Source organism: Rhinopithecus roxellana, chromosome 17, assembly GCF_007565055.1.
Source record: "Rhinopithecus roxellana isolate Shanxi Qingling chromosome 17, ASM756505v1, whole genome shotgun sequence".
Lineage (NCBI taxonomy): Eukaryota > Metazoa > Chordata > Mammalia > Primates > Cercopithecidae > Rhinopithecus > Rhinopithecus roxellana.
In genome coordinates this window covers 4356115-4379654 of record NC_044565.1, presented here as the reverse complement: position 1 = coordinate 4379654, position 23540 = coordinate 4356115, and the positions used below count along the sequence as shown (strand labels likewise).

At 36.9% G+C, this 23540-nt stretch overlaps 1 protein-coding gene across 1 annotated transcript in view; it reads right to left on the bottom strand.

Moving 5' to 3' along the window:
- Positions 1–666: 666 nt before the first annotated feature.
- The window catches only part of ZC3H8 (zinc finger CCCH-type containing 8), a 42995-nt gene continuing 20121 nt past the window's right edge, over positions 667–23540 (bottom strand). The window contains exons 5-9 of the mRNA XM_010386341.2: positions 19658–19774; positions 18464–18575; positions 17029–17138; positions 16060–16107; positions 667–1457 (exon numbers count right to left, since the gene is read on the bottom strand). Coding sequence (XP_010384643.1) covers positions 16075–16107; positions 17029–17138; positions 18464–18575; positions 19658–19774 — 372 coding nt within the window. The 3' untranslated portion in view covers positions 667–1457; positions 16060–16074. The remainder of the gene's footprint in view (positions 1458–16059; positions 16108–17028; positions 17139–18463; positions 18576–19657; positions 19775–23540) is intronic.

Sequence of the window (23540 nt, the reverse complement as noted above, 5' to 3'; positions counted from 1 at the left end):
CAAGTGAGATGGGTGCTGCCTCAGAAATGTTAAGAATTGTTTTTTTCCTTATATATAAACTTTATATATAAAATCTATACTTCATAAGTATCAAACTATACATGAGGTAATATTAGGAAATAAACTGCTAGACTATAGTAGAAGATTAATTACAAGTATTGACAAGGCTCATGAAAATTAAAAATTAAGTATTCCTATTTACTCCCTTTCTATGCAATGAATTGCATTATCCACCTTATAAGGGTGTTATGAGACTTAAATAAGAAGTGCCTTGCCCTCCTCCCGAGCCACAGCTGGGAAGTGAACCAATCCACCTGGGCAGACAGCAAAAGGGCATTGAGAGATGACTTGCTCTTCATTCTTCAGTTTCCTGTTTCTAAGGGTCTAGGATTTACCCTTGTTTCCTGCTTTCTTTGGTCTTGTCTGATAAACCTTTGCTTGGAGTATATGCAATTCCCTTTCTTGCTTTAGTGGGATTAGATAACAACGAAAATAACTTTGATTCCTATTTTCAAATAGGACTTGGCTAAGAAGTATCACTAGCTTTGGTATACTCTGTATGTCCAGCAAGTTGGTAATAGTATTACTTTTCCCAGCAATAAAACAATATAATGACGAGTTTCCATTTCATGGTATTTGTCCAATAATAATTTTACTATATAAAACTGCATATTTAGAATCTCATTATTATTTGTACTTGGAACATTTTGTATTTGAATCTTGTGTTAATGATACCATCACACTCCTAAAGTTTGTAATTTACACAAGTGTATAATCTGACTACAGTTTATAAGCCAATGAGAAAGATAAATATTCTTATATTTTAACAACAGAAAAGTTAGGAACTCCAAATTTAGAAATGGTATAGTAAGAGATGTTGTTTCACTTTATTTATAATAGTAAGAAACTGGAAGTAAATGTCTAACAAGAGGAAACTGGTTTAAAAAAATCATAGAAACGTAATTTAAGCCCTAAAACGAAATTGTGAACAACCATTAAAAATATGTTGTGAAACTATTTAACGTCATAAAGAGAACCAACTCTGTTTTTATGTTCTGTCTACCAATGTCTTCCGAGCAGTTCTCTCTCCTCAAACCTCCTCTACCTCTTCACCCACCCTCACTCAGCCTAACCTTGCTTCCTATTTTATTAAGGAAATCCGATCAATCAGAAGAGTTTTCTACAATTTACTATCATATTTACCCATCAGCCAGCATCTCTGCCATATATGCTCCTCTCCTATTCCAATGGCTGGAATGCCTCAGTGTAAGACCAAGCCCTTCACTTGTACATTAGATCCCAGCTCTCTGTCCCATCCATTATGGAAGCTGCACATCACCCCAGTCACACAAGAGGGCACTCTGAATGAGGAATCTTGTAAACTACTCCAAATCACCAGTCTTGAACAGTCTTGAACAGGCATGGGTGTTAAGTACTCTTCATCTGTACAATGCAACCTACAGAAGAAAACAGAGAACAAAAACACATCAGCTCATGAAAATTACCAGCTTAGCCACCCTTACTCCCAGCTCTCACCTCCCAAAACAACAACAAAAAACATATAGCTGAAGAAAACAATTAAGCAAAAATCCAAACTGAATTAAATACCCCTCTTTGGGAAAATTAAAGAACATTCTGAATTGAAATTCAAAAACTAAGATTAGAACTGAAGCAAAAAATATATATATAAATAATGAGACAAGAATTGACTAACCTCAGAAATGACAAACAGGAAAAAAATAACATTACAAATTAAGACTATATTACAAGAAAGAATAAATTTGAATGGAAACATGATAAACATTATCAGACAAAAGCGGAAAGAGAACAAAAAATGAGATGAAAAAAAAATTTAATAGAAAACAAAGAAAACACATTATAAAGAAATAAACAGTAACAATAAAATGACAGAAACTAAACCAAACATTTGGTCATTTTAATAAATGTGAATGATCTTAATCCACTTATCAAAAGAAAAAGATTTTTGGTTCAGTCTGCAGAGCAAAACCCAATTACATATGTTCCATACAAGAAACAAACCTAAAAATTATTCAGAAAAGCTAAAAATAGACCGGGTGCGGTGGCTCACACCTGTAATCCCAGCACTCTGGGAGACCAAGGCGGGTGGACCACTTGAGGTCAGGAGTTTGAGACCAGCCTGGCCAACATGGTGAAACCCCGTCTCTACTAAAAATACAAAAAAATTAGCCAGACGTAGTGGCACATGCCTGTAATCCCAGCTATTCAGGAGGCTGAGACACGAGAATCGCTTGAACCTGGGAGGCAGAGGTTGCAGTGAGAGAAGATCGTGCCACTTCACTCAAGCCTGGGTGACAGAGTGAGACTCCATCTCAAAAAAAAAAAAAAAAAAGAAAAAGAAAAACAAGAAAAACTAAAAATAAAGTGATAGGTGAATGAATATTAAAAGCAAATGGAAACAAATTTTCAAGTTGCAGTATGAAATCTGAAACCACATCAATGAACTTTTTATACTGTTATACTAAAATCCATTGGTCTTTATAGGGTGGATGGGTGCTTTATGCATGTATAATTTTGTCATATTGTGCATTGTTTATGTGGAAAATATCAGTTTACTAATCTACGCAGATCTTCTACGTTTCATTATATAGTACAGTGTTTTTTAAAAGTCACATTCGTTAATATCACCAATGAACCTTGCCAAAACAGTCTTTAGGTACAGGAAAGCTTTCAAGCTCACAGGGACAGAGCAAATGTTCTAAAACTGTAATTTGTGCTTAAAAGCTTGAATTTTATCATTGAAGACAAATATTTTCAGTTGTCCTCCTCAAAGTGACAGTCACTCTGTTCATTTCTGAAAAAGTTCCTGTCAAACACCTGTATCTGAAAAAAAAATTTGCCCCTCAGTTTTGTTTGTGTTTGTATGTGTGTCTCGTTTGTTTGTTTTTTTGTTTGTTTGTTTTTGTTTTTGTAGAAATAGGGTCTTACTGTGTTACCCAGGCTGGACCTGAATTCAAACTCCTGCCTCCACCTCTGGAGCAGCTGGGATTACAGGCTCATACCAGCACACCCAGCTCTCAGTTGTTCTTTCACGTAAAAATAGCAGTCATGAAAAACAACTCATTCAGCCTGCAACTCAGATAGCACAGCACATGTACTTTTCTTAGGAATACAGTTGCAGAAATACTTTGTATATCTTCCCATTCTGTTAGGCATAATATTGAAAAGACTATATGTGAGGTTTAATAACATTAATAATTGTTACTGTTTCATCAAGGATATTCTTAAATGAACCTGACCCCAAAGGCAGATGTTTTTAGAAGGGAACTCTACTCAAGGTTTAGAAACCAGGCAGTGTCAATGGAACATAGACTCTTCTAGTGGAAATGCCTCTACTGTTTGCCCTATTGAGTATGGTGCATTCCTATTAAGGTATAGCATATTTTATCATGTTAAAAAAGTATCCCCCCAATGATCTCCTATGTAGAAAACCTCAACACACAATAATCAGAACAATGAACAGTCTAAAAAGGAAATTAAAACAATTCCATTTACAATACCCAAAAAGAATAGAATACAGTTGACTCTTGAACAACACAAGTTTGAACTGTATGAATCCACTTATATATAGATGTTTTTCAATAAATACTTTGGAAAATTTTTTGGAGATTCACTACAATTTTGAAAAAAATATATATGTAGATATGAGTCTACTTATGTGTTAATCGACTGTTTATGTTCTTGGTAAGGCTTCCTGTCAACAGTACACTATTATTAGTTATGATTTTGAGGAGTGAAAAGTTATATGCAGATTTTTGACTGCACAACAGTTCAGTAATCATAATTCCTCTGTTGTTCAAGGGCCAAATGCAATTAGGAATTAATTTAATCAAGGAGGTGAGACTTGTGTAATAAAAACTATAAAACACTGAAAGAAATCAAAGGCACATAAATAAATGGAAAGACATCCCATGTTAATGGCCTGTAAGACAATATTGTTAAGATGTTATTACTACCCAAAGCAATCTATGTATTCAGTGCAATCTGTATTAGATTCAAATTGATGGTTTTTTTCCAGATATAGAAAAATCCGTCTTAAAATTCACATGGGATCTGAAAGAATAGCCAACATATATATATATATATATATACACACACACACGTATATATATATACACACACACACACGTATATATATATATACACACACACACGTATATATATATACACACACACGTATATATATATACACACACGTATATATATATACACGTATATATATATACACACACACACATATATATATATAACACTGTCAGCTGGTTATATATATATATACACACATATATATATATGTGTGTGTGTGTGTATATATATATAGAACAAATTTGGGGGACTCACACTTCCTGAGTTCAATACAAAGTGACAGTAATCAAAACGGTGTGCTAACAGCATAAAAGACAGACATATAGAGTAATGGAACAGAGTGGAGAGGCTAGAAATAAACCTTCACATCTGTGGTAAATAATTGTTGACAAAAGTACCAAGACCATTCAATTAAGGAAGGACAGTCTTTCAACAAATGGTGCTAGGAAAACTGGATCTCCTCATGCAAAATAATGAAGCTGGATCATTGTCTTAGACAACATACACAAATTAACACAAAATGGATCAAAGATGTAAATGTTAAGAGCTAAACCTATAAAGCTCCTAGAGGAAAACATAAGGGAAAGTCTTCACAACACTACTTACAATATTATTTACCCAGAAGCCATTCAGGACCAGGTTAACTTCCATGTAACTGTATAGTTTTGTGCAATTTTCTTTCTTTCTTATTATTATTTTTTTGAGACGGAGTCTCGCTCTGTCGCCCAGGCTGGAGCGCAGTGGCGCAGTCTTGGCTCACTGCAAGCTCCGCCTCCTGGGTTCACGCCATTCTCCTGCCTCAGCCTCCTAAGTAGCTGGGACTACAGGCGCCCACCACCACGCCTGGCTAATTTTTTTTGTATTTTTTAGTGGAAACGGGGTTTAACCGTGTTAGCCAGGATGGTCTCGATCTCCTGACCTGGTGATCCACCCGCCTCGGCCTCCCAAAGTGCTGGGATTACAGGCGTGAGCCACCGTGCCCCGCCTTGTGCGATTTTCTTAGCATTGATTTCTACTTTTCTTGCACAGTGGTCTGAGAGTGTGAGTGGGGTGATTTTTTTTTTTAAATTTGCTGTGAATTATTTTATGCCTGGTTGTATGGTCAATTTTAGAGTATGTGTCACGTGCAGATGAGCACATACATGAGTATGTGTCGTGCACATGAGCACAGAATGAGTACCTTCTGATGTTTTTGGGTGCAGAGTTCTATAGATGTCCTCTAGGTCCATTTTGATCAAGTATAGAGTTCAGGTCCCAAACATCTTTGTTACTTTTCTACCTCAATGATCTAATACTGTGAGTGGAGTGTTTAATGTCTCCCACTATTACTGTGTGGTTATTTAAGTCACTTCATAGGTCTTTAAAAATCTTTGTTGGTTTAAAGTCTGTTTTGCCTGAAATTAGAATAGCTAACTCCTGTCTTTTTATGTTTTTCATCTGCTTAGTAGACTTTTTTCCATTCCTTTACTTTGAGCCTATGGGTGTCATTGCATGTGAGATGATCCTCCTGAAGACAGCATACCATGGGGTTTTGTTTCTATATTCAACTTTCCAGTATGTGCCTTTTAACTGGAGTGTGTAGCCTATTTACATTCAAGGTTAGTATTGACACATGTAGATTTGATTCTGTCATAACACTGTCAGCTGGTTATTATGCAGACATGTTTGTGTGGCTGCATTATAGTGTCACTGGCCTATGTACTTTTAAGCGTGTTTCTGTAGTGGCCAGTAATGGTCTTTACTTCCCATATTTAGCACTCCCTTCAGGACCTCTTGTAAGGCAGGTCTGGTGGTAACAAATTCCCTTAGCCTTTGCTTGTCTGAAAAGGATTTAATATTCCTTTGCTTATGAAGCTTAGTTTGGCTGGATACAAAATTCTTGGTTGAAAATTCTTTAAGAATGCTGAATACAGGCCTCTAATCTCTTCTGGCTTGTATGGTTGCTGCTGATAGGTCTGCTGTTAGCCTAAAGACCCCTTTGTAGGGCCAGGAGCGGTGGCTCACACCTGTGATCCCAGCACTTTGGGAAGCCAAGGCAGGTGGATCACCTGAGGTCGGGAGTTCAAGACCAGCCTGACCAACATGGAGAAACCCTGTCTCCACTAAAAATACAAAAATTAGGTATGGTGATGCATGCCTGTTATCCCAGCTACTCAGAAGGCTGAGGCAGGAGAATCACTTGAACCTGGGAGGTAGAGGCTGTGGTGAGCTGAGATCGTGCCATTGCACTCTAGCAAAACTCTAAAAAAAAAAAAAAAAAAAAAAAAAAAAAAAAAAATCCCTTTGTAGGTGACCTGCCCCTTCTCCCTTCTCTCCAGTTGCCCTTAACTACTTTTTCTTTCATTTTGACCTTGGAGAATCTGACGACTATGTGTCATGAGGATGATCTTCTTGTGTAGAATTCTGCAGAGGTTCCCTGTATTTCCTGAACTTGAATGTTGGCCTCTCTAGCAAGGTTGGGGAAATTTTCATGGATGATATCCTGAAATATGCTTTCCAAGTTGCTTGTTTTCTCTTCCTGTCTTTCAGGGACAGAAATTTGTCATAGATTTGGTCTCTTTACATAATTTCATATTTCTCAGAGGTTTTGTTCAGTTTTTGATATGGTTTGAATCTGTGTCCCTGCTCGAATCTCATGTTGAATTGTAATCCCCAATGCTGAAGGTGGGGAGGTGACTAGATCAGGGGGGCAGATTTCTCATGAATGGTTTAGCACCATCCCCCTTGGTACTGTCCTAGCAATAGTGAGTGAGTGCTCGCAAGATATGGTTGTTTAAAAGTGTGTAGCTCCTCCCCACTCTCTCTCTCTTGCTGGTCATGCAACATGCTGGCTCCTCATTCACCTTCTGCCATGTCTGTAAGTTTCCTGAGGCCTCCTCAGAAGCAGAAGCCTCCGTGCTTCCTGTACAGCCTGCAGAACCATGAGCTAATTAAACTCCTTTTCTTCATAAATTACCCAGTCTAAGGTATTTCTTTATAGCAATGCATGAAAGAACTAATACAGTCTTCTTTATTGTTTTTACTTTATTTTTCTCTGACTGAGTTACTTTGGAGAGCCAGTCTTCCAGCTCTGAGCTCCTTCTTCAGCTTGGTTGATTCTGCTGATAAAACTTGAGATTGCACTCTGAAATTCTTCTCGTCTGTTTTTCAGCTCTATCAGGTCAACTCAGTTGTTTCTTATAATGGTCATTTGGTCTATCAACTCCTGTATTGTTTTATTGTAATCCTTAGATTTCTTGGATTGGGTTGACTATCTCCTGTATGTCATTGATTTTTGTTCCTATCCATATTCTGAATTCTATTTGTGACATTTCAGCCATTTCAACATGGTTAATAACCACTACTAGGGAATTGGTGCAGTCATTTGGAGGTAAGAAGGCACTCTGGCTTTTTGAGTTGCCAGAGTTCTTATGCTGGTTGTTTCTCATTTGTATGGGCTGATGTTCTTTAATCTTTGAAGCTGCTGTCCTTTGGATGGATTTTTCGCTTTTTTCTTCTTGATAACCTTAAGGGGTTTGATTACAGTTGACTGGCTTAGATTCTAGTCTGCTCCTAGGTCTTGGAGGAGCCCTCTGATTACTGTCTCTCTGTGCCCGTGTTTCTTTTGTTGAGTGTTCTTGTCCATGGGGCTCTCCCTCAGACAGGAACCTCAGTTGACAGATAAGTTGTATCCTTGCTAGGTCAGCCCTAATCTGTTGTTTGTGTACTTCCTGGGTAAACATGGGGTTCGCACCTGCCTGCAGAGTTCAAGTAGAAGTGGGACCACTGGGTTGGAAGCTCTAGCAGGTGTGGCCTGGCCTGTCTGGCTATGAGAGGTGGGGGTGGGTGCAGTTGCCTACCCTTCTGTCTGGGTGTTTCCAGGGCAACAGGAGGCTGTGCCCTAAAAAGAGAAGAAATTCTGACATGCTACAGTATGGATGAATCTTGAGGACATTATGCTAAATGAAGTAAGTCTGTCAAGAAGGACAAATACCATACGATTTCACTTATATGAGATACCTAAATTTGTCAAAATCACAAGGGACAGAAAATAGGATGGTGGTGACAGAAATGTCTGTCAAAAAGGATAAATGCTATATGATTTCACTTATATGAGATATCTAAAGTAGTCAAAATCACAAGAGACAGAAAACAGGATGGTAGTTGTCAAGGCCTTGAAGACAAGAGGAAATGGGAAGTTTTTGTTTAATGGATACAGCGTTTTAGTTTTGAGATTAAAAACATGAGCTCTGGTGATATACATGGTGGTAATGGTTTCAAAACTATATGAATGAACTGAACATTACTTAACTATACATTTACAAATGGTTAAGATGGTAAATATTATGTTATGTGTATTTTATCACAACAAAAAACTTTTAAAGTATCCATCTATTCCTATTTTTAGTGTTTTTTTAAAATAAGAAATGAGTGTTGAATTTAGCAGAGAAAGCTTTTCCAGCATCTACAAAAATAATCATGATATGAAGGACTGCTGTTTTTCCATGATAAATCTTGTATAACCCTCTTGACTTTTTAAACTATCTGCATATATTACTTTTATAAGAATATTTAATTAAAAAAACTTTGAGGATATAAGTAAAAGAGTACATTAAGAGAAATTTATAGGTTTAGATGTGCTAAGAAAGAAGAAATGCTAACAATCTTTGTGCAAAATAAGCCCAAACAATGCAACAGGACTGACATAATCTAGAAGATAAACTGATGAAATAGAAAATTAGTATAAAATAGAATTAAGGAAAGCAAAGTTGGTTCTTTCTAGAGAATAACGTAACTATGAAACTCCAGGCTAATCAATCAAGAAAAACAGAAGGCACAAATAATCAACATAAGGAATAAAGGCCAGGCGTGGTGGCTTAGGCCTGTAATCCCAGCACTTTGGGAGGACAAGGCAGGTCAGGAGTTTGAGTCCAGGCTGGCCAACATGGTAAAACCCTGTCTCTACTAAAAATACAAAAATTACATGCCTGTAATCCCAGCTACTCGGGAGGCCGAGGCAGGAGAATTGCTTGAGCCTGGGAGGCAGAGGTTGTGGTGAGACGAGATTACACCACTGCACTCCTTGGGTGACAGTGAGACCCTGTCTCAAAGAAAAAAAAAAAGGAATAAAAAGGTAAACATAACTACAGATTTTACAGCTATTAAGAAGATACCATTAATATTATGCCAAATGTCTTCACATAATGATATTTGAAAACTTCACATTTATATTTAAAAATTTAGTTTATATCAGGAATGTAAGGGTGGATTAGTATTTTTAAATACATAGATATAATCTGTCACTTTAGCAGAATAAAAAGAAAAACTCTGGTCACATCAAAAAGCATTCCAAAAAAGTCAACATCTCTTCATGATTATAAAACAAAGAAACAAAAAGCCCAACAACTCTTAGCAAACTACAATTTGAAGAGAATTTCAGTAACTTGATAGAGTTTCTACCAGAAAATTGCAGGACACATTGTATTCAGTGGGGAAAATATTAATAGCAGTCTCTCTAAAACCCAGGACAAAAATACGCTATCATTGCTTTCATTTCAAATTACATTGCCTCAAAGACTTGAACACAAATGTTCACTGAAGCTTTACGTATAACACTCAAATGTCAATCAACAGATGAATAAACCAGTATATCCATACAAAAGAACACAATTCAGTAATAAAGAGACGTGTGCTGCTAATACACACACAAAAAAGGGAAGCATCAAAACACCATACTGGGCAAAAAACACAAGAGTGTAGACTATAGAATGCTGCTTATATGAAATTCTACAACAGACAAAACTAACAGATACTTACTGAAAAATACCAGTGAATGCCTGAGGTCTGAGAGGAGAAGAATGAGTTGTAGTAAAGTGTCACAGGGAACATTCTGGGGTGATAGAATGTCCTATTTATTGATTGTGGGGGTAGCTACATGGTTATACACTCATGTCAAAACTGGTGTCAAAACTCATTGAATTGTATACTCTCCATTTATTTAGATCTTCAGTTTCTCTCAGTTTTGTAATTTTCCATGTACAAGTGTACACCTTTTAAATTTATTCCTATTTTATTCTGTTTGATGCTACTGAATGAAATTGTTGTTTAAACCTCATGTTTAGATTGTTCATTGGTAGTATGTAGAAACAGAATTTATTTTTGTATATTGATCTTGTTTCCCGAGACTTTGCTGAATTTGTTTATTAACTCTAGTAGGTTTTATTTTGCATGTGTATATTTAAAATGGGTGCAATTTATTGACTGTTCTGTATACCTCAAAAATTGTTAATTGTTAAAAAAAAATATGCAACCCACTGGGGAAAATAATAAAATGTTATCAAAAGACATTTTGAAAGACTACAGACAACAATTAGCAAGGTGTAGTAGCACACACCTGCAGTCCCAGCTACTTGGGAGGCTTAGGTAGGAGGACTGCTTGAGCCCAGGAGTTCAAGGCTAAAGTGAGCTATGATTGTGCCACTGCACTCCAGCCTAGGCAACAGAGCAAGACCCTATGTCTAAAAAAAGACTACAGTCAACATATTCATAGATTAAAAGCCTCAATATCACAAAGCTGGCCAGGCAACGTGGCTCATGCCTGTAATCCCAACACTTTGGGAGGCTGAGGTGGGCAGATCACTTGAGGTCAGGAGTTCGAGACCAGCCGGGCCAACATGGTGAAACTCGGTCTCTACTAAAAATACAAAAATTAGCTGGGCACGGTGGTAGGTGCTTGTAGTCCCAGCTACTCAGGAGACTGAGGCAGGAGAATCACTTGAACTCAAGAGACGGAAGTTGCAGTGAGCCAAGATCATGCCACTGCACTCCAGCCTGGACAACAGGGTGAGCGTGGTGGCTCATGCCTGTAATACCAACACTTCGAGAGGCCAAGGCAAGCGGATCACCTGAGGTCAGGAGTTCGAGACCAGCCTGGCCAACACGGTGAAACCCCATCTCTACTAAAAATACAAAAATTAGCCAGGTCTGGTGGCACACACCTGTAATCCCAGCTACTTGGGAAGCGAGGCAGGAGAATCACTTGAACCCAGGAGGTAGAGGTTGCAGTAAGTTGAGATTGTGCCACTGCACTCCAGCCTAGGCAACAGAGTGAGACTCCATCTCAAAAAAAAAAAAAAAAAAAAAAAAAAAAATATTTTTATGATACAGAATTCAAAAGGTTTATAAGATAATACTATAAACAAATTTACACCAACAAAGTAGACAACTTAGATGAAATAGCGAAATTAATAGAAAGATACAAATTATCAAAGCTGTTTTTTTCTAAAAAAGAAAAATCTGAATAAACTTATAACAAGGACAGAAATTGAATCTGTTATGTAAAATCTTCTAATAAAAAAAAAAAAAGCAGCCAGGCGCGATGGCTCACGCCTGTAATCCTAGCACTTTGGGAAGCTGAAGCAGGCAGATCGCGAGGTCAGGAGATCGAGACCATCCTAGCTAACACGGTGAAACCCTGTCTCTACTAAAAGTATAAAAACATTAGCTGGGCATGGTGGTGGGCACCTGTAGTCCCAGCTACTCAGGAGGCTGAGGCAGGAGAATGGCATGAACCCAGGAGGCGGAGCTTGCAGTGAGCCAAGATTGCACCACTGTACTTCAGCCTGGGCAACAGAGCGAGACTCCATCTCAAAAAAAAAAAAAAAAAAAAAAAAAAAAGACACTCAGGCCCAGTTATCTTACTGGTGAATTAAAGGAGAAATAATAACAATTTTTCATGAATTCTTCCAGAAAATAGAGAAAGCTGGAACACTTTTCAACTCTTTCTAAGAGGCCAATATTACCTTGATATGAAAGCCAGAAAAAGGCATCACACGAAAAGAAAGCTACACGTGAATAACCCTCATAAACATGAAAAAGATGCAAAAATCCTTAATAAAATATTAGCAAATGAAATCCAATAATAAATTATATACAGCATGACCAAGTGAGGTTTATCTCAAGAATGTAAGATTTGTTTAACAACTAATATATCATGTGAATAAAATAAGGGGAAAATTATATGGCCATCTCAACAGATGCAGAGAAATCATTTGATAAAACCCAAGATTAATCCATGATAAAAGTACTCAAAAAACTAGAAATAGGAGAGAACTTCCTTGAACTAGAGTATCTATAAGAATCTACAGCTAAAATCATATGTAATGGTGAAAGACTGAATGCTTCTGCCAAATATCAGGACAAAGGCAACATTATCTGCTCTCACTTCTATTTAACCTTGTATAGAAGGTTTCAGCCAGTAAAATAAGGCACAAAAAGAAATGAAAAGCATCTAGTTTAGAAAGGAAGAGGTAGCTGGGCACGGTGGCTCACACCTGTAATCCCAGCACTTTGGGAGGCCAAGGCAGGTGGATTGCCTGAGGTCAGGAGTTTGAGACCAGCCTGGCCAACATGATGAAACCCCGTCTCTACTAAAAATACAAAAATTAGCCAGGCGTGGTGGCAGGTGCCTGTAATCCCAGCTACTCGGGAGGCTGAGGCAGGAGAATCGCTTGAACCCGGGAGGCGGAGGCTGCAGTGAGCCAAGATCCTGCCATTTGCACTCCAGCCTGGGGGACAAGAGCAAGAATTCACCTCAAAAAAAAAAAAAAAAAAAAAAAAAAAGGAAGAGGTAAAACTATCTTTATTCTCAGATAACATAATCCTATATATACAAATTCCTAAGGAATACATGCACACACAAAATAAAACCTACTAGAGCTAATAAATGAATTCAAAGTCTTGGGAAACAAGATCAACAACAAAAATAAATTCTATTTCTACATACTACCAGTCAACAATCTAAAAATAAAGTTTAAATGGCAATTCCATTCAATAGCATCAAACAGAATATGTAGGAATAAATTTTAAAAGTGTACACTGTACATTTGTACAATGAAAATTACAAAACTGAGAGAAACTGAAGATCTAAATAAATGGAGAGACATTCCACGCTCACAGATCAGAATTCTATGTGCAATTTTCCACAGATTCAATGCAATCCCTATCAAAATCTCAGCATGGGTTTTTTGCAGAAATTTACGAGCTGATCTTAAAATTTATATGGAAAAGCAAAAGATCCAGAGTAGCCAAAACAATCTTTGAAAAGTACAACAAAGCTAGACAGCTTACACTTCCTTATTTCAAAACTTAGTACAAAGTTACAGTAATCAACACACTGTGATAGTGTATAAGGACACACATACAGAGGTCAATGGAACACAACTGAGTACAGAAATAAATCCATACATTTATAGTCAGCTGATTTTTGACAAAGGTGTGAAGGCAAGTCAGAGGGAAGGGGCAGTCTTTTTTAAAAATGGTGCTGGTGGCCAGGCACAGTGGCTCACCTTCGTAATCCCAGAACTCTGGAAGTTCAAGGTGGGCAGATCACCTGAGGTCAGGAGTTCAAGACCAGCCTGGCCAACAAGGCGAAAGCCCATCTCTACTGAAAATACAAAAAGTAGCCAGACGTGGTGGTGCATGCCTATAGTTTCAGCTACTCGGGATGCTGAGGCATGAGAATCACTTGAACCTGGGAGACAGAGGCTGCAGTGAGCCAAGACTGTGCCACTACACTCCAGTCTGGCAACAGAGTGAGACTCTGTCTCAAAAAAAAAAAAAAAAAAAAAAGGTTCTGGGACAACTGGATAACTACACGTAAAAAAATTTTGCCCTTAACTCACACAATTCCTAAAAATTAACTCAAAATGAATCATAGATATAAACACAAGAGCTAAAACTAGAACATTTTTAGAAGAAAACGTAAGAGCAAATCTTGTGACTTTGTGTTAGGCGATAAATTCTGAGATACAACACAGAAAGCATGATCCATAAAAGAAAAAACTGATAAACTGTACGATATCAAAATGAAAACTTTCATGCTTCAAAACATAACAATAAAATAAGACAAGCCACAGATTGGGATATTTGCAAATAAAGTATCTAATGAAGGATCTGTATGCAATATATGTAAAGAACTCCTAAAATTCAGTAAGAAAACAATCTAATTTTAAAATGGGCAGAGATCTAAACTGGCTAATGGCCAATAAGCACATGCAAAGATGTTCATAGTCATTAGAGAAATGAAAATTACAACTACAGTGAAATACAGCGTCACTCCTACTGCAAAAGCTATAATCAAAATGACTGATACAAACAAGTGTTGCTACAGTAATTAAGGTAGTATATGCTGGAGAAAAAAAAGACAAATGGAGAACTGACATCCCAGAAACAGACCTTCAGATCTTCACTTGATGGAAACTTGACATATACCAAAAGGGGCATTACAGGTTAGTGGGGGAAAGCAGGCTTTTTAATTAAATAATACTTGGGAGATTGGTTATTCATATGGGAAAAAGGGAACAACAGAAAAAAGAAAGGTATGAGGCCACTGATACCGTTTTTAAAAAGTCAATTACTATTATTTTTTCTTTTCTCCCTAGAGTTATAGTTATACTCTTTTTTCATTCATTCTAACAGTTCCTCCCACATGTAAAGTACAAAAGGTAGAGTATAGTTTCCTTCTCCTTGACTTTGGGCTTGGCCACATGACTTACTTTAGCCAAGTAAATGTGCTGTAAACAGGGCTTTGCCCTCTTGAGTTTCTGCCAACACCATGAGAAGAACATGCCCTAGCTAGCCCACTGGTCCCAGGAAAATTAGATAAGAACTGTCCCAGCAGATCTGCCATATGAAACAGAGCCAACCCAACCAAGGCCAGATGAGATCAGCCAACTCCCAGCCAATCTATATATGCATAAAAAATAAGCACTTTGTGTTATTCACTACTGAGAATCTGGTAGTTGTTTTTGCTAAACACCATTACTGTACCAACTGTTAATACAATTCCCAATGGATTAAAATATAAATATATAAGGCAAAGCTCCAAAACTTAAAAAAAGAAAGTTAAATTACTTTACAGACTCACGATAGGGAATAATTTCTTAAACGCGATGCAAAACACAAAACTAGCCATAAACAAAAAGATTCCCAAAATAAGTAATTCTACTCACTGAGATGCCTTAAAAAAAAAAAAGACTATCCACAAAATGGGAGAAGGCCTGTCACACATAACTCACAAATAATTATATAAGGAATATATAAAAATCAATGTATAAAGGACAATCAGACCAATAAAAACATGGGCAAAAGACATTAACAGGCATTTCACCAAAGATGAAACTCAAAAGCCAGTAAGCATAAGAAAAGATGCAAATTAAGTTATGAGATTCTATTTTTATATCCACTAAATTGGTTAAAATTAAAGTACTGACAATATAAAATATTGGCAAGTGTAGAATGACAGGAGTTCTTCTACAGTTTGTAGGAGCATAAACTGGTATAACTACTTGAGAAAAAACTGATTATATTAAATTTTATGATGATATGATTCTACTCCTTGGCACATACTGTGGATAACTTGTGCACATTCATACCAAGAGGTATGTATATGGATACTTACAGAAAGAGTTTGTATTTTTAAAAATTGAAAATGACCTAAACATTCATTAACAGAATGACTAAATAACTAACATAAACATAGAATGAAATGTTATATAGGAGTAAAAATGAATGACAGCTGCATGCATCTACATGAATGAATAATGTTGAGTGAAAATAGCCATGTCATCAATTAATACAGACAGTATGATACAGTCTGAATAAAATCCAAACATAAGCAGAACTAAATATATTGTTTTGTGAATTATATGTATTTGGTAAATCTACAAATACAAGAGAAGAATAAAAATATACCTGAAAGACAAGCCCACACAAGGAAGCAGGCTGATGTCGATCCACATAGGTATGTAAATATATCAAATATTTTATAATTCTTTTTTACTGGGGGAGGAAGAAGAAAAATACTTCTATTTGATAACCCTATTGAGGTTGACATGCCAACTTCTGGAGATGTTTAGACAAGAAAAAAAGAAATGTGGTAAATTCTAATTTTACCTTTTTATGTCTATTTTATTTACATGGCTTCTTTTCAGTATCCAAAACCTAATATGAAAAAAAAAATCACATAATCATTTTTATGCATTCATGTCTAATTCAGGTATACTGTCATACTGATAACTTTCAAATGATTCCAATCAAATTCATCCTAATAATCACCTAATATTATTTACTAATACTACAGGAACTGAAAAACTTATTTTATATATGTCACTTTTCCATATCTATTTCATACAAATAAACAACGGAATATTTGGTACAACTTCTAATTCCACATTAACCATTCATATTTTACAACCTAAAAATATCTATAAACAAGCACCTTTGACTTTGTAATATTTGCACATGCTCAAGGGAACATTTTGCCACAAGATCGTATGGTTGGCTTCAAAAGAATCTTTTAAATTTTTATGTATACTTAAATTAAATTTTTAAGAGACTAGCTCCAACTAACATGAGAAATGAAAGAATACAAATGACTGTAACTTTTCAATGACCTTTTCTCACAGACTGCAAGAATATCTGAAGAAAACATTTTAAAATTACTACTTAACTATTATCTGATGTAATTCTAAAATGTTTATAAACCTGTAACTTGTAACTTTCCTTCCAAGAGTCTTTATAACAGGCGTACTGTTTTTCTTACTTGATTTGCTTTGTTTAGCTTAGCTTAGCTATTAAAATGGCTAATTACACTGAAGATTTTACATCATTAAATGGCTAATTACACTGAAGATTTTACATCATTCAACTTAAATCAGCAATGAACATACATCTTCCTTTCAGCTACAAGGAAACACATACAAATGAAAAATATTTAAGCTGAATTCTTAAGTTATCAGTCCTAATATATCCCATATGCTAACCTAAGAGGCACTCTCCTTAATTATCTTCAAATTTTCATCCTTAGTTCAAACATATTCCTTAAAAAAGAAAAAACAAAACATTATTAAAAAGTATACTTACTTTAGCCAACAATTCTTGTGTTTCAGGAGTCAGTGGAGCATGAGAAAACTTGCAATATTCTCCCTGATAACATTTTGTTCCTGTATGGTAAAACTTACAAGGATATTCATGTAACCCAAGTGTTAAGGAAAAGAACAATTTTAATCCAACTGAAATGTTATTAACTTAATGACTTTGTTTTTTCTAAATAAAGACCTTTGTGGCCAGGGGCAGTGGCTCATGCCTGTAATCCCAGCACTTTAGGAGGTTGAGGTGGGCAGATCACTTGAGGCCAGGAATTCAAGACCAACCTAGCCAACATGGCGAAACCTCGCCTCTACTAAAAATACAAAAAATTAGCTGGGCATGATGGCGCAGGCATGCCTATAATTCCAGCTACTCAGGAGGCTGAGGCACCAAAATCATTTGAACCGGGGAGGCGGAGGTTGCAGTGAACCAAGATTGTGCCACCGCACTCCAGCCTAGGCAACAGAGCAAAGAAAAAAAAAAAAAAGAAAAGAAAGAAAAGAAAAAGACCTTTCCTACTAGTAGAAACTGGATTTCTATTTAAAGTATGAGATAATAAATTAACTGGAATACATTTAAAAATCTAATTTTAGAAAGACTACATACATAAATCAAGTTCAACGGCTACACAGGACATTGTCTTCCTTCATATCCATTCTTATAATAGAGTACAGGCATGTTTCATATATGAAAGGGGTATATATTTTGAATACCTTGATAAATGTGATCATTTTTAAAGCATTCCTTTGGGGGTGGAGGAATCAAAGTCAAAAACAACATATCTTACAAAACTGGATCCTTTGCACATTAGACTTGTTTACAACAGAATAAATCTGTATAACTTCAATATTGTTTTCTAGGAAAACAATCCTCAAATTACATTTTGATACTCCTTATACTGAATGCCTGAAGAAAAAAAAATTTTGTGATGACTAAAGGTGCTATTAACCTAAAATGTTTATATTCCATGTTTTTCTAACTTGTGTGTGCCATTTGCACTGAAGAGCTAAGGCCATTCTACAAATTAAGGGACAATTAATTTCTACACAGCACAGAATACACAGAAAACAGGTACTCCCAAATTACGTAATCCCTGCCTTTTTATGAAGTAGCTCATTTGAATAGAGATTCAATTAGTGTCACAGTAGAAATTGTGATATTCTTTCTGGGACTTGAAGAGGTCTCATGGACCCTCTATATCACCCATGTTGAACAGAAAGAATCATCATTTGAGAGATTTTCTAAAGAATTCCTCTTTTCTTGCTTATGAAAAAATCCATGTACAATTTAATCACTTTGATACTAAGTTGGACTTGAATACTATCATTTTGGCATAGCTAAAACACTGGTTTCATTAAAAATTTCGCACATTTAAAATGTTCACGTAAATATAAAGAATAAAGTCACTATATCTGGTGATAAAGGATATTATGCAAATACAGACAGTTTTCACCTCTGGTACAATATCCTTGTACATAAAACTTACACATTTCCTTTTTCTTCTCTATCTCTGCATCATGATCAAATTTACACTGGTCTCCCTAAGCCAAAAGAAGGAGCAAGGAAAAGCCATTATTTCTCATAGTCAAGTCATTATGATTTAATTCCTACTAAACTTTAAATAAGCAAATGATTCCAGAAAGAACCAAAGTCTTAGAGGTAGCACATTCTAATTGTTAATAAATTATAACTACATCACATATATTTGCTTAAAATTCTCTTAAGTCCCAAACATTTTTAAACACAAAGCATTTTTAAAAATTATCAGTGGCTCATGCCTGTAATCCCAGCACTTTGGGAGGCTGAGGTGGGCGGATCACGAGGTCGGGAGATCGAGACCATCCTGGTTAACACAGTGAAACCCCATCTCTACTAAAAATACAAAAAAATCAGCCAGGAGTGGTGGCAAGCGTCTGTAGCCCCAGCTACTCGGGAGGCTGAGGCAGGAGAATGGCGTGAAACCGGGAGGCAGAGCTTGAAGTGAGCCGATATTGCACCACTGCACTCCAGCCTGGGTGACAGAGTGAGACTCTGTCTCAAAACAACAAGAACAACCACCACCACTACCCCAAAAAATTATCTGACTTAGGTGATCCACCCATGTCGGCCTCCCAAAGTGCTGGGATTACTGGCCTGGCTACTTTCTTAAACATAAAAGAATACTTCACTAAAAAAAAAAAAATTATCTTTTTTCTTTTTGAGACAGAGTCTCGCTCTGTCGCCCAGGCTGGAGTGCAGTGGTGCAATCACAGCTCACTGCAGCCTTCACCGCCCAGGTTCAAGCGATTCTCCTGCCTCAGCCTCCCGAGTAGCTGGGACTACAGACATGCGCTACTACACCTGGCTAATTTTTGTATTTTTGTAGACACAGGGTTTCACCATGTTGGCCAGGCTGGTCTTGAACTCCTGACTCAGGTGATCCACCTACCTAGGCCTCCCAAAGTGCTGGGATTACAGGCCTGGCTACTTTTTTAAACATGAGAGAATACTTCACTAAAATTTTCTAACTGAATTTTTTCCAGAATGAAACAGCTTTAAAAACCTAAAGGTATGAATTAGAAAAGTATCAAACAGAAAGAGCAGTTTTACATTTTAGTAGATTTTTGTTTACACATTTTTATACCTTAATACATTTCCTTTCAAGAAAATATTTACAAATTTGTTTTCCCTTGCGTTCCACTGTATGTTGGTTGATGAATGCCTGACTCAAATGCTGCTGCTTCTCTTTAGGTTTACCATCCTTTAAAAACAAAAACAAAAAAACTAAATGTAAGAAACAGAAAATCAAATATTTTATTCTGTTACACAAAATTATTTAAACCAACTTCTAAGCCTTAAAGGGTGACTCTTCTAAATTGGCCTTCATATGTGAATTTGGATTTCTGTACAGCAGGTTAAAAATGAATGTTTTGTCAGTTTCAACAGCATTCCATCATTGAATATCAGTGTTTGTATTGATTTATATATTTTATTATACATTGCCCTTATTTTGTAAAAATTAATGAAAAAAAATTTTAAATGGGCCAGATGCAGTGGCTCACACCTGTAATCCCAGCACTTTGGGAGGCTGAGGTGGGTGGACCACTTGAGGTCAGGAGTTCAAAACTAGCCTGGCCAACATAGTGAAAACTCATCTCTACTAAAATACAAAAATTAGCCGGGCATGGTGGCAGATGCCTGTAATCCTAGCTACTCTGGAGGCTGAGGCAGGAGAATTGCTTGAACCCAGGAGGTGGAGGTTGCAGCGAACCGAGATTGCACCACTGCACTCCAGCCTGGGCAACAGAACAAGACTCCGTCTTGGGGAGAAAAAAAAAATTTTTTTTTAAATGGAAGTGATCATATTTATGATTAAAAAATGAAGTCTAAGAACAAAGATCTTTAGAGCGATAGAGACAAAGTTGGAAACCAGAGTGAACCAAAAGCAGTGGAATCTATAGTTTCAATGAGATGCTCACTGGGTGTGAGTTGAGCACACTTATCAGCCCCAGTTAACAAACACAAGTAGCAACACACCATCAAAGATGGTGATAAAGGTATAAAAGGAGATTTTCATATTAAAAAAAAGAAGGAAATTTTATAATGCATTTAAGCTCTTCAGAAACATAAGGTAATGTTTACATGTTAACTTATGCTACCGCTTATAGCTTCTGTATACCAAATTTTTGAATACAGTCTTAGGAATACAGTATGTGCAAACAAGGGAGCTGACTGTACAGTCATTTACAATAATGTCAAATTTCCACTTAGCACCATCAAATTTATGTCTTATAAATATCTGCCAGTTTAAATCTTCTGTTTCATTTGGTAATGTTATTAAATTCTACTATGTATGTTTAGAATTTGTTCCTTGTGTAGAAGGGCTGTCAGCTTTGGCTGAATAACATTTGAGCCGTGTAAATCAAATCAAAGAGAATACTGACAGGGTGTTGGGAAACAAAAATCCTAGTCCTGGCTTGGCCCGTAGTTATCTGAACCATAGGGCTTCAGATTCCTCATTCATAAAATATGGAGGCAGGGGATAGACTGTATATAAATGCTTTTCAATCTAGAATATTTGGCATTTCTAATATTTTACCACCCTTTACCCTTGTCCCCTATAACCAAGTGTAATAAAAAAGGTTGCTATCCAGTTAAAAGCCCTCAGAAAAGTGGAATCCAGAAAAGGTACTTGTTATTCTACCCTGATTATATCTACAGACCAAGGAAAAGGAACTTCTAAAAAACAAAATCAAAATATAGGAAGATGGGAAGATTTGGTAAGGCCAATAATCAGAAATATTCATTTTTAATTTCCAGAGGGAGCCAGGATGAGGGACTTTAGATAGTAAAAAATTTGTAAGACTCAGTGGCCTTTGAAATGCCTCATGACTATTTGATCTTCTCTGGCTTCCCATTTTTCCAGAGTCATTGATAGTATAATACTAAAAAAAAAAAAAAAAAAAATCAAGGAGCCTAGGCTGGCCACAGTGGCTCATGACTGTAGTCCCAGCACTTAGGGAGGTGGCAGGTGGTGGGAGCCAAGGCAGGTGGATCACCTGAGGTCAGGAGTTCAAGACCAGCCTGGCCAACATGGCGAAACCCTGTCTCTACTAAAAATACAAAAATTAGCTGGGCATGGTGGCATGCACCTGTAGTCCCCTTTACTCAGGAGGCCGAGGCAGGAGAATCGCTTGAACCCGGGAGGTGGAGGTTGCAGTGAGCCAAGATTGCAACAGCCTGGGTGACAAGGCAAGATTCCATCTCAAAATAATAATAATAATAATAATAAAAATCAAGGAGCTTGTGTGCCTATATTCAGGAACAACAGTGAGAACACTAAGGCTTTAAAGTAGTGTTGGCAGCTAATTAGTGGGAAAAAGAAAGCTGCAGTAAGAAGGAAGAACACAGAGAACCCAGGGATATTAAAAGGACATCTTCATCTGAAAAGCCTGATTCTGTGGGATGCTTCCACCTCTCCATATCACACAGCACTTCTTGTCACTGAAGTGTAAGATCAAGTCCACTCTGGTGGTAGTTTCTTTTGCTGTGCAGAAGCTCTTTAGTTTAATTAGATCCCATTTGTCAATTTTTGCTTTTGCTGCCATTGCTTTTGGTGTTTTAGACATGAAGTCCTTGCCCATGCCTATGTCCTGAATGGTACTACCTAGATTTTCTTCTAGGGTTTTTATGGTATTAGGTCTAACATTTAAGTCTCTAATCCATCTTGAATTAATCTTCGTATAAGGAGTAAGGAAAGGATCCAGTTTCAGCTTTCTACTTATGGCTAGCCAATTTTCCCAGCACCATTTATTAAATAGGGAATCCTTTCCCCATTTCTTGTTTCTCTCAGGTTTGTCAAAGATCAGATGGCTGTAGATGTGTGGTATTATTTCTGAGGACTCTGTTCTGTTCCATTGGTCTATAGCTCTGTTTTGGTACCAGTACCATGCTGTTTTGGTTACTGTAGCCTTGTAGTATAGTTTGAAGTCAGGTAGCGTGACGCCTCCAGCTTTGTCCTTTTGACTTAGGATTGTCTTGGCAATGAGGGCTCTTTTTTGGTTCCATATGAACTTTAAAGCAGTTTTTTCCAATTCTGTGAAGAAACTCATTGGTAGCTTGATGGGGATGGCATTGAATCTATAAATAACCTTGGGCAGTATGGCCATTTTCACGATATTGATTCTTCCTATCCATGAGCATGGTATAGAATGGGAGAAAATTTTTGCAATCTACTCATCAGACAAAGGGCTAATATCCAGAATCTACAAAGAACTCAAACAAATATACAAGAAAAAAACAACCCCATCAAAAAGTGGGCAAAGGATATGAACAGACATTTCTCAAAAGAAGACATTCATACAGCCAACAGACACATGAAAAAATGCTCATCATCACTCGCCATCAGAGAAATGCAAATCAAAACCACAATGAGATACCATCTCACACCAGTTAGAATGGCAATCATTAAAAAGTCAGGAAACAACAGATGTTGGAGAGGATGTGGAGAAATAGGAACACTTTTACACTGTTGGTGGGACTGTAAACTAGTTCAACCATTATGGAAAACAGTATGGCAATTCCTCAAGGATCTAGAACTAGATGTATCATATGACCCAGCCATCCCACTACTGGGTATATACCCAAAGGATTATAAATTATTCTACTACAAAGACACATGCACACGTATGTTTACTGCGGCACTATTCACAATAGCAAAGACTTGGAATCAACCCAAATGTCCATCTGTGACAGACTGGATTAAGAAAATGTGGCACATATACACCATGGAATACTATGCAGCCATAAAAAAGGATGAGTTTGCGTCCTTTGTAGGGACATGGATGCAGCTGGAAACCATCATTCTTAGCAAACTATCACAAGAACAGAAAACCAAACACCACATGTTCTCACTCATAGGTGGGAACTGAACAATGAGATCACTTGGACTCGGGAAGCGGAACATCACACACTGGGGCCTATCATGGGGAGGGGGGAGGGAGGAGGGATTGCATTGGGGAGTTATA